The sequence below is a fragment of the Tursiops truncatus genome, chromosome 11 (assembly GCF_011762595.2).
Source record: "Tursiops truncatus isolate mTurTru1 chromosome 11, mTurTru1.mat.Y, whole genome shotgun sequence".
Classification (NCBI taxonomy): domain Eukaryota; kingdom Metazoa; phylum Chordata; class Mammalia; order Artiodactyla; family Delphinidae; genus Tursiops; species Tursiops truncatus.
In genome coordinates, this window is record NC_047044.1 from 7,980,397 (window position 1) to 7,991,972 (window position 11,576).

The 11,576-nt window shown below is 38.7% G+C and overlaps 1 protein-coding gene across 4 annotated transcripts in view; it reads left to right on the forward strand.

Moving 5' to 3' along the window:
• SLC25A17 (solute carrier family 25 member 17) overlaps nt 1–10,814 on the forward strand; it is a 57,302-nt gene extending 46,488 nt beyond the window's left edge. Inside the window, exons 9-10 of one of the 4 annotated variants that reach the window (XR_002178058.3) lie at nt 6,433–6,660; nt 8,019–10,169. Coding sequence is in view for 3 of the 4 variants with exons in the window: in XM_019943862.3 (XP_019799421.1) it covers nt 6,433–6,568 (136 nt within the window). In the remaining variant the exon portion in view is untranslated. Of the gene's footprint in view, nt 1–5,680; nt 5,718–6,432; nt 10,170–10,738 lie in introns of those variants that run through there. The other 3 variants (XM_019943883.3, XM_019943862.3, XM_073788136.1) reach the window with 3 other exon arrangements.
• The last annotated feature ends 762 nt before the right edge of the window (nt 10,815–11,576 follow it).

An 11,576-nucleotide genomic window follows, 5' to 3' on the forward strand; every position in this document is an offset into this window, starting at 1 on the left:
ATGAGTCACCCGGTTTTGTAATCTTTGATTATTAAATAGTTACTTGAGAAAACTAAGGAGCCGAAGTCTATACTAAGGGAATGGAAAATTTTTTCTTTTTGATTCTTTGTGAGGTTTCTTTAGAATGTGAGGATTAAGAGCCTTAGGGATTATGTTAGTGTCACCTCAGTAGAAAACTTAATCTGTGTTTTTAAGTGGACACTAATATGTCCACCCTTGTCTATTTTACAATTAAGTTTGAAATGCAGAAATAGGATTTACCATAAGAACAAAAGCAGTGGGAGTTAGAATCTTGGGTTTTATTCCCAGCTCTGTTACTGACTAGCAAGTTACGTCATCTCCTTGTGCTTCAGCTTTTTGATAAGTGGAGATAATAATACTCACTACCCACTTCAGAGGATGTTTGAGAGCTAATGATGTCAGCTAATTCCCTTTATGATCGTGGGAGAGAGAAGATCTGAGTGAAACTTGTGACAAGCCTAGATTTATATAGCAATTTCCCTTCTTAAAGCTTGTACACTTTCTCATTTTATAACCCCAATATCTCTGTGAAATAGGTAAGGACGAGTAACGGTATCCCCGTTTAATTAACAAGGAAATTGAGACAGAACTATCAAATGACTTGCCTGGTTGGAGTCAGGACTAAAGTTGAGTTTCCTGCAGTCTAGTGTGATGATTACGAGAATAGGTTCTGGCATTAGACAGACCTAGGTTCTACTCTGATCCTGCTCTTACCGGCTGTGGGAACAAAGCAATTGCTGAACTGCTATAAAACTCAGTGTTCTCAACTGTGAAGTGGAGATCTTGATAAATCTACCTCATAGGGTGATTGTGAGGATTAAGTGAGATCATATACATAAATTTCTTAGCACAGGGCTTGCCACATGAGAAAAGCTAGATAAATGTTAGTGATGACTATTATTATAATATTATTATTATTGATGAGGGATATGACTGTTTGAATAGATGCAACCGTGGTTCAGTGGAAAGCACACTGGATTTTGAGCCAGATCTGTGTTCAGATTTTCATTCTATCACTTAAAAGCATTGTGGCCACAGACAAGTCATTTCCTCACCTTTCTTAGTCTTTATGTGTTTATTTGTCTAATAGAAATGATTACCGCACAAGACTGTTTTATATATTTTAAAAATTTTTTCTTTAATCCTTCTTTAATCTTTAGAACAGGATGTAGATATACATATATATATATATATATATATATAGGATGTAGATATATATATATATGCATCTGGCATATATATATATATATATATATAGATGAGGATGTAGGTATACATATATATATATATATATATATACATCTGGCAGAGTACATGACGTATAAATGTGCTTAATAAATGCCGGGGTTTTCTATTCAGATGTAATTAACATACAACATTTTATTAGTTTCAGATGTACAACATAGTGATTTGATGTACATATATATTGCAAAATGATCACCACAGTAAGTCTAGTAAACATATATCACTAAAACATCCATCAGATAAATGCTGTTTGAACCAAGAGAACCTTCTAGGTTTTACTTTGGGGCAGTGTTTCCTCTTTCCACTTGTTTTAATTGTGAACATTTCTTTTCTGGGAGGCTTTTGTGTACCTCCTCAAAAGTGAAGCCAAATCCAATAAGTTAATGTTTTATCCAGTATTCAGATTAAGGCCCCCAAACATTTATCAGTTCATCAGTAAAATACGAACTCGTTCAGTAGCCGAAAGTCCCTGGCTGAGCTAGCGTCTCATCTTGGCTCTCTGGAAAAGCTAAAGAATTGTGACTTCATGGGTCTAAATGCCACACATCTCTGGAGAGCCCTCCCTCTGGGCAGGTAAATTACTTACCTGGCAGTGTTGACTGTCACCAGAATACCAAATATATATGAAGATTCACTTGCAGATATTTATATATGCAGTGAATGTAATTAATGTGACCCCCACAGGGTTTTTACCACTATAGAAATGAAAGGGCCTTGGGTTAGTGCTAATGTTTATGGGACATACTGGTAGCCCCTGAAAACTATGTTCACTGGGACATAGACAAGAAAATAACTCACCCATGGGCTAGGTGAGAGAAGAAAAGAAAGAAAATTACTATGTAAAGACAGAGTGAAGAAGAGATTAGGAGATGGATAGAAGGTTCATGGGGAGGGAGGGACAAGGCACCAGTGCCTAGCACAGCACTCAAGGAGACATGCTCAAAAAATGTTCATAGACTGGGCAGTGAACTGCGGAACCCAGCCAATGAGGTCCAATCTGGGGAAAGGGAAGGAAAACTCGGTTTGGAACTAACCATGAAAATGGGTAATGGAACTTCCATGCATTAGTGCATGGTAAATGCCAGGCACAATTAACTTACATACGTCTTGATATCTTTGTAACAACTCTAAATATATGAGGTTCATTCCCACTAACAGATAAACTAGTTAAGGCTTCAAGAGTAACTTATCTATGGTCACTCAACGATTGAGGGTCAGGATTTAAAATTTAGGCTGACTCCAGGACTTTCTACATTGCCACACTACATCCCTCAGATATCTTTAAAGTAAGACTTCTAAGCCAGGGCATGGTTCCCTTCTACAACCTAGAGGGGCATATGATTGAAGATATGTAATTCTTTCTGTAATGAACTATCTGAACCCCAGTATGATGCTACAAGTCTCAAGGAAAGCCTGTGGCCTTTGTATCCAAGGGTGGCTCCATAAATCCAGGCTGTTTCTTGCTTCAGTGCCTGTGTTTATAGTTTCAGGAATCTCTTCCTACTATTCTTGGTGAACTGCCCAGATCAGGCATCAGCTCTTCCTGGAAGCCTTTCTGGAACTTTGCTTCCTCCTACTCACCCACCTCCAAAGACTTTTGTACTTCTTTACTATTTTGTACATATGTCTATCGTTGACCTACTCCATTGAGTTTTGAATCGCAGTATCTCTGTCTTCCCTTAGATACCAACTTCTTCCAGCGCAGGAAACGAGACTTTCAAGTAGAGTGTCACTCAGGGTAGGCACTCAGTTGTCACATGAGTGTTTTTGGCTAAAGATAGTGCTGACCCTTCTCCAATCAAGTGCATCTGTTAATTATGAGTTTACATATTTTAGAATCCTTGTCCTTTGGCATTTTCTTGGTCGTTGATTATCAGTTTTTCATATTTCTTTTCCTTAATTAGTTCACACTTTTTGGAAGTATACTTTATTTTGCTAGTCATTTGGCTTTTTTAAGCCTTAAAGATCCATTATTTCTTTGCTTTAATTGTAGTCACCAAAATTATCTAAGTGTAGTGGTATCGCTTATCTAATTCTTCCACGTGTACTTCATTCTTGTTTTGCTTTAGCTTCTGTAGAACCTATTGACAGAGTAGATGGCCAGCCAAGTAGGTGATTCCCCTATGTGGGTGTGGTATGTAGGACCTCATTAAATTGCACATTCCTATTCTAGGACTAACATTCTATTCATTTATTCAAGAAATTGTTTTTGATTACCTCCCATATCCAAGCACTATGGCAGTTTGCTGGGATTACCCAGATGAATAATACTTAGTCTCTGCCCTTATGTAGCTCATTGTTCTACATGGGGGTCAGACAAAAAACAACTTGGAATTCTACCACTAATGAGTTCTCATAAGAAATGTAATGGAGGGAACTCCCTGGTAGTGCAGTGGGTAGGACTCTGCGCTTTCATTGCCAAGGGCCTGGGTTCAATCCCTGGTTGGGGAACTAAAATCCCACGAGACACGCGGCATTGCCAAAAAAAAAAAAAAAAAAGTAATGTAAATGTTCAGGAGTTGCTTCGGGAGCATGGAGAGGCTGGGCCCACCTCTGTCTTGGTCTGTGTAATCAGAAGGCAACATTTGAATTAAGAACACACCAAGTAGGACTTCCCTGGTGGTGCAGTGGTTAAGAATCTGCCTGCCAAAGCAGGGGACACAGGTTCGATCCCTGGCCTGGGAAAATCCCACATGCCACAGAGCAACTAAGCCCGTACGCCACGACTACTGAGCCTGTGTGTCACAATTACTGAAGCCCACATACCTAGAGCCCATGCTTGGCAACAAGAGAAGCCACTGCACTGAGAAGCCCGTGCACAGCAACGAAAAGTAGCCCCCACTCACCACAACTAGAGAAAGCCCGCGCACAGCAACAAAGACCCAACGCAGCCATAAATAAATAAATTTAATTAAAAAAGAGCACACCAAGTAATGCGTAGAGGACCTTCTTTTTTTTTTTTTTTTTTTTAATTTGGCTGCTCGGGGTCTTTAGTTGTGCATACAAACTCTTAGTTGTGGCATGTGAGATCTAGTTCTCTGACCAGGGATCGAATACGGGCCCCCTACATTGGGAGCACAGAATCTTAGCCATTGGACCACCAGGGAAGTTAGAGGACCTTCCTGACAGAGGAAATAAGTAGTTTTGCAAAGTAGAACGAGGGTGATGCTTTATTATTTGTACATTGGTTTGAATTGGATACAGAAGCTTCCCAACCTAGATCTCTGAGTTGGACACATGTTGGAATGGTGGTGGCTACTGAGAACCTGCAACAAGGAAGAAGAGACGATCAGGATCCTTATCCTGCTTAACAGTTTTATCTATGGTTAGATTTGGGTCTAAACAAAGAAGATACATTCCCTGTACTCCATGAATTTAAAATCTAATTTTAAACATACTTTGAAAATTAGACATAACATGAATCATTTTGTTCCACCTCTATGAAGAAGGGCCAGCAAGAGTAGTTTAGGGTATCGTGAATTGCTGTGACTGTCAAGGTCTGGAGTTGCACTTTATCTGGATCAATATGGACATGTTTACTTAGAAAATAGTTCTGAGCCTAGTTGAGGATAAAACCCTAAGTACTTTATTGTGCGTTTGTTTGTGTATTAAAAATTATAAAAGCAGTGAAGGCTTAAGGGAAGGGGAATTTAAAAATTGAGAAAGTCCTTTCTATTTCTCTTTTAATTTACAACTGGTTTATAGATGTGGCATTTACAGATTTTTTTCTTAATGCACTCATTCTCACTTTATTCTCTCTATTGTAAGAATTACTTTAATTACTTTTATACTGTATAGATGGGGAAATGGAGACGCAGATCTGGCTCAGGTCACATAGCAAAGGATTGGGAGTCAAAAACGTGAATTCAGACCTCCTGATATTCTATCCAGTAATCTTTCACTGTCTTGTACTGCTTGGAGGTATCTCTGTTTTCATTTTGGTTTAAAGTTTTTCTTTTAGCTTTTTTAGGTTTTTTTTAACAACAATAATACACAGTCATTAAAAATTTTTCAGAAAATACAGAAAAGAAGAATGAAGAGAGTAAGGATATATTCCTGTATATATATGTTTATATATCTTCCTATATTCTTACTGCCTAGAAATCACTGCTAATATTTAACTATATCTATCTTCAGACTTGTTTAAATATATACATTCACAGAATATAGGGTTTTTTAAATGAGATCAAACTATGCCTAATTTTGTAACTTTTTCATCTCAAATATAATTTGCTGTCAGTAAATATCTATGTCATAATTTGTTACATAGAATTGCATTGTATGAATGTATCATTATTTAGTTAGACTCCTACTGATGGACTTCTAGGTGGTTTCCAATTTTTTGCTATTATAAATAATGTGATAAAATCCCTAATATATGATTCCTTTTATATTTTCTGATTACTTCTTTAAGAAAAATTTCCAGGAATATCCAGTTACCAGGTCAAAAGGTATGCCTCCTGTGAATTATGTTATTAAATTAAAACTTCATCCTATCTATTCCTTTATGTTCCTTGTCACTTTGGAAACACTTTCTTTCTCTCCTCACGTCTCCTTTGGCAAGCTGCAGGAGAATTCCATTCTGAGTGTGAAAGGGAAGAAGAGTTGTATGCCAGGGGCTGAGCTTTACATGCTTTTTCATTTAATTCTCATAACAGTCCTATGAAATTCAGAGTTAAATGAGGTATATCAAAAGTAATCATAATAGGAGTTTAGATTTGCTGAAAATTAGATTTCTTCCAGCAGATGGCTTGGATCATTGAATATCACATGCTAAAACATAATAATTTATTGAGCACCTACCATGCACCAGTTGCCATACTAGATGCTTTACATAAATTATCTTATTTAATCCTTCTACAAAGGTTCTAAAGCCTGTGTACTTTCCACAGTTCTACCCTTTGAACCTTGGTTCCAAGTCTGTATCCTTGCTCCTGTGCCTTTGTTAGATGGCAAATTTTAGAGGGCAGGGACTTGCTATTGATCATTTTCTGAATCACCGTGAACATGGGGTCACATTGGGCAAGTGCCTCTGTAAGATGCTTTATGATTATGATCGTTATGAAAAGCAAAGAAGACTTTTACAATTTATCTTTGTTGACTTTTTAATTTATAAGTAAGCTATTTGGTAGAAAATGGCTGTTGTTTTGTTTTTGTTTTATGCAGCTGCAGATATGGCGAAACCTTTAGGCCACCAGAGGGCATTGCAGTCAGCCTCCTTTATCATCACTATAAATCACTGCTGTCAGAGATGCCTAGTGAAAATTGTTCCCATTTTAACCAAAAAGAGAAGCATTCTTAGACCCGATGAGCAATCTGCATAGGACCTGTGGATTGAACTTGGTGGAGCACTACCTTGAAGCACCCTTTTTATCTATAAAAGCGAAGAATGGAGTAGGTAGCATTTTGCTGAAATTATATTCTTTTACTTTTTCCTTTCCCCAAGCATATGCCTAAACTTTTAATTTGTCATCCACAATTTATAATCTTCTCTTGGCCAGATATTAAAGCTGGCAGCTCTCAATCTCTATAGAAACTGAAGGCAGAGAAACAATAGACAGAGCCTTTGTCCAGTAGCATCCACCTCTTTACTGGTCTTTACTGACACTAATAAAAACTTGCAAAATTGACTGATCCCCAGTTGAATGACTCCCTCGTTTCTGTTCACCATCTGATAGAAGTGCCAATAGGCAGAAAAATGACTAAAAGGCAGAGCAGGAAAGAAAAGATGTAAAAGGCATTTTGATAACTTGTGAATTTGAAAATCAATTTAAATCTTTACTAGACAAGTATTTTTTAAAATGTAAACAGGTAGGGACTTCCCTGGCGGTCCAGTGGTTGAGACTTTGCCTTCCAATGCAGGGGATGCGGGTTTGATCCCTGGTCTGGGAACTAGGATCCCATGTGCCTCAGGGCCAAAAAAACCAAAACATAAAAAAACGGAAGCAGTGTTGTAACAAACTCAATAAAGACTTTAGAAATGGTCCACAGAAAAAAATCTTTTAAAGAAAATGTAAACAAGTAAATCTTACCACATAATTTGAAATAAATTTTCTAAGTATTGAGGCTTCTAAGTTGCAGCCAACTAGAGCTCTCATTGATCTGTGCCGCAGGAGCGTTTAAGATACTAATTTATCTCACAGATATTTTTGAGTACATTCGTACTGGGCACTTGATAAGCACTGGCATACAGATATGAATAATAATCTTAATGTCGCTTTATAGTTTAGAAAACAATCTGGCATCCACTGTCTTACTTGGTACTCGCTTCATACCGCTGAGATGAATTGGGCAGATGATAGCTCTCCATTTTACAGGTGGGGAGATGGGTTCAAATGGTGAAATGACTTGTTCACAGTTACACAAAGAGTGACAGAGTAGGACTCAAACACAGGTCTTCTGACCCAAGTCCCATCCTTTCCCACAACACCATGCTGTCTTCCTAGAAGAAGTGAGCCTATTACTCTCAAAGGAGGACTTGAGGGATATACTATGCCAGAGGACCCAGGGTTTGAAGTACATACATTATAGCCACTTGGTGGTTTTGATTGTTAGTTTGATAAGCAACTTAGCACGTAAGTTCAAAAGCTTACCAGTACTATTTCTGTTTTTTCCAAAAATGGAAGGTAGATTCAGTATGCAGGCAATGAAAAAAAAAAAAAAAAAACTGGAATCTTTTTTCCTACTTGGTTGACATATTTACTAAGAATTTAACTTTTTCAAGTCTCTGAGTCCCTGCATCTTTCCCTCAGGTATGATTTATGCAGTAATGCCCATGTTAAAAAGAACAGGACCATCATTTGTGTGTCAAGCTTGGGTAAGAATGTCTCTAACACAAAGTTCACTGTGTGCTTTTTATGTCTTTGGTAGTTTTGGAACATAATACACTGGCTAGAGCTCTTATCAAGTAACCTCTGCATTAAGTTGTATTTCTCTGTTTACTTCCCTACCTCCCTGGATAGATTAAAGGCCCATACTTCTCATCACCATTGCTGTGTCCCAGGCATTATTATGAGTACTCTATAAATATTTGTCCAATGAGTATATATATTGAGGGAGGTGGGCTATAGTGTTGAATTTAGGTTTGTCTAAGCCAGAGTACCTAGAGTTGCAATCCCCGGGATAGTATGTATTTTGACAGAAAGTAAGACGTGGCTTCCCCAAGATTTAGCATCTTGGCAATTTCCCCACATTAAATACAACATGATACCTGTATTCCTTAGTCTGAAGTGAATAAAGTGTGTGATGTGTCCAGGCAGAAGGGAGCTGAGAAGCAGATGCACAAGCTTAGCATTATGTAAGCAGAAAGAATACTATGTAATTAAAACAAGAATGCTGGCATCATCCTTCTCACATGTTTTTCATCTGTGCTCCTGGTCCTAGAGTGCAGTTTTCATTTTTGTGTCTCCGGTACCTAACAGGAGACTTAATAATGGTGCTTAATAAGTATTGTTGCCTTGTACCAAAGGTACTCTGCTAATCAAGAAGTCAACAAAGAATTTTTGAGCATATGCCACGTGCCAGCCACTTTGCTAAACAATAGGGATACAGTGTGAGCAGAATAGATGAGGTCCCTGCTCTTGTGGGACTTGGGTTGGGATGGAAGGAGATAGCAAGGAGCATACAAACCAGTAAGGGGACTTTAGGTACAGATAAGTGCTGTAAACAGTATAACGTAGGGAGCAGGTAGAGCAGGTAGCGCTAACATACTCTAAAGATATTTTAGTGACCAGCCTCCGTGTGAGAGAGAGTATTCAAGCAATGTGTGCAAGCGCTGATATGAGGAAGGCGGTAGAATACCAGAGCAGGAGAACACCAAGCCATGCAGAGATAGAAAAGGGCTCGAATGCAGTATAAAGTCGCCAACTAAGGGAATTTATATTAAATGTATATGTATATATTATTATGATGATTGAGACTTTTCCCTCAGCTTTGGGTCTTTGTATTAGACTATGTGGCAGGTGATGTGAGACCAGCCTTTCTTCCGCCCAAACTTCATAAATTCGATTTCTAAAGTTGATTCACCATCCTCATAAACAGTATCTTCTTTATCTGAGGTGCCGATTGGGCTTTACGTGTGCTATACTAAGTTCCAAAATACTGTTTCCACCCAGAATGGCCTCCCTGAGCATTCTAGGTCCAGCAGGTAGTGGCTGCAGATTGCCATGATTCTACTTCCACTCATGAACTTGGTGCTCTTTCCCCCACCTACCAAATTCCACCACCAAATTCCCCCAAATCAGAACTTGGTTCAGAACTGAATTTAGTCATGACCAACTAAAATCTGGAGTAAGTTAAGCAGTCACTTTTCTATTATCTTTTTTCTTCTTCTTTTTTTGGCCACACCATGCAGCATGTGGGATCTTAGTTCCCCGACCGGCAATCAAACCTGTGCCCCCTGCATTGGAAGCACGGAGTCTTAACCACTGGATTGCCAGGGAAGTCCCTTTCTTTCTATTTTTATTTATGAGCTCATCCTTAGTGGTGATGCTGAATTTTTTTTAAACAGTTTTATTGAGGTATAATTCACTTGCCATATAATTCACCCATTTCAAGTGTACAATTCAGTAGTTTTTAGTAAGTTACAGATGTGTGGAACCATCACCACAGTCAATTTTAGAACATTTCCATCACTTCAGAAAGAAAGCCCATACCCACTCCCTCATCTCCCAATTCCTTCCCCTGCTATCGGTAAGCAGCCACTAACCTACATTCTGTCTCTTTGGAGACCTCTGTTCTAGACTTTTATATGAATGGAATCATATAACATGTGGACTTTTGTGACTGGCTTCTTTCAATTAGTATGTTTCTAATGTTCATAGAAGTTGTAGTGTGCATTAGTACTTCATTACTTTTTATGACTATATAACATTTTATGAATATACAACATTATTTTATCCATTCATCTGTTGATGGGCATTTGGTTTGTTTCTATCCTTTGGCTATTGTGAATAATGCTGCTATGAACATTCATGTACAAGTTTTTGTCTGGACATATATTTTCATTTCTTTTGGGTACAACGCATTCTCTTTGGTACATTCCTAGAAGTGGAATTGCTTGGTCAGGTGGTTACTCTATGTTTAATCATTTGAAGAACCACCAGATTGTTTTCCAAAGTGGCTGCCCCATTTTACATTCCCCCCAGCAATGTATGAAAGTTCCAGGACTTCCCTGGTGGTCCAATGGTTAAGAATCCGCCTACCAATGCAGGGGTCACGGTTCAGTCCCTGGTCCAGGAAGATGCCACATGCCGTGGGGCAACTAAGACCCTGTGCCACAACGACTGAGCCTGCGCTCTAGAGCCTGTGAGTCACAACTACTGAGCCTGCATGATAGCGTCTTTGGGGGCTAATCCTCTAGAACCACAATAGACTTTTGGGTGTGAAATCCTCATTAGTGACAAAACTCCTGTTTTGCTGAATCGTGACTATGTACACAGTTAAATACTACATTTCCCAACTTTTCTTACAGAGACGATGGCCTCCTCCCCTTCCCCTCCTCATCCTTCTTAACTGGCAAAAGTTATATGTGAATACATTCTGGTTGTACAGGCTTCAAACAGTAAAGATGTACGTCCTTTACCTGCTCTCCACCCAGAAGTAATTACCATCAACAGTTTGATACACAACCTAACAGTACCCTTCTATGAATTTAAGTCAGTTTATTTTCTACATAGTCACCCAGTGTTTCTGATTTCTTATTTCCTAAGTATTGTTCAGCAGCCTTTTTTTATTGAGGAATTTCAAGGCACATTTTAAAAAAATATCCCTTTGTAAGGAAAAGAAATCCAGAAATTTTAGGTTAGAGGAGCCTTTTGGAATGCACTACCCTGTTACCTTCAATCACATCTCTCCTGAGTCTGAGTTCTTGTTTTCCAAAGAACGGTGAAAATCTATTTTTCTCCCTTAGTCTTCTAGTAGCCAGGTTAAAGTGAGGTCACTGTGACTGTATTATCTTCAGAGAGGAAGCACCTCCCCTTCCTTAGGATAGAGGCACCTGCTGGCTAAGTAGGCAACAGGCCCAAAGATTTAGGGGCAACATATAATTTCCAGTCCAAACATCTACCAAATATAGAGTGTTACTGTATTCAAGGCATTATGGAGACTCTGTGGGGTGCATGAAGAAATGCAAGGCAATACTAGCCCCCAAGAAGCATGCAGTTTATTCTGGAAGATAACCAGCAATACAAGATTGTTTACTTTTATGTAAAAAGTAGTATCTATGGGAGTCAGGATGGCGGTGTGGGAAGACACGCAGTTAGTCTCCCCACAACTAGGGCACGTGCCAGCCACTGGTGGGGGACTCTGAT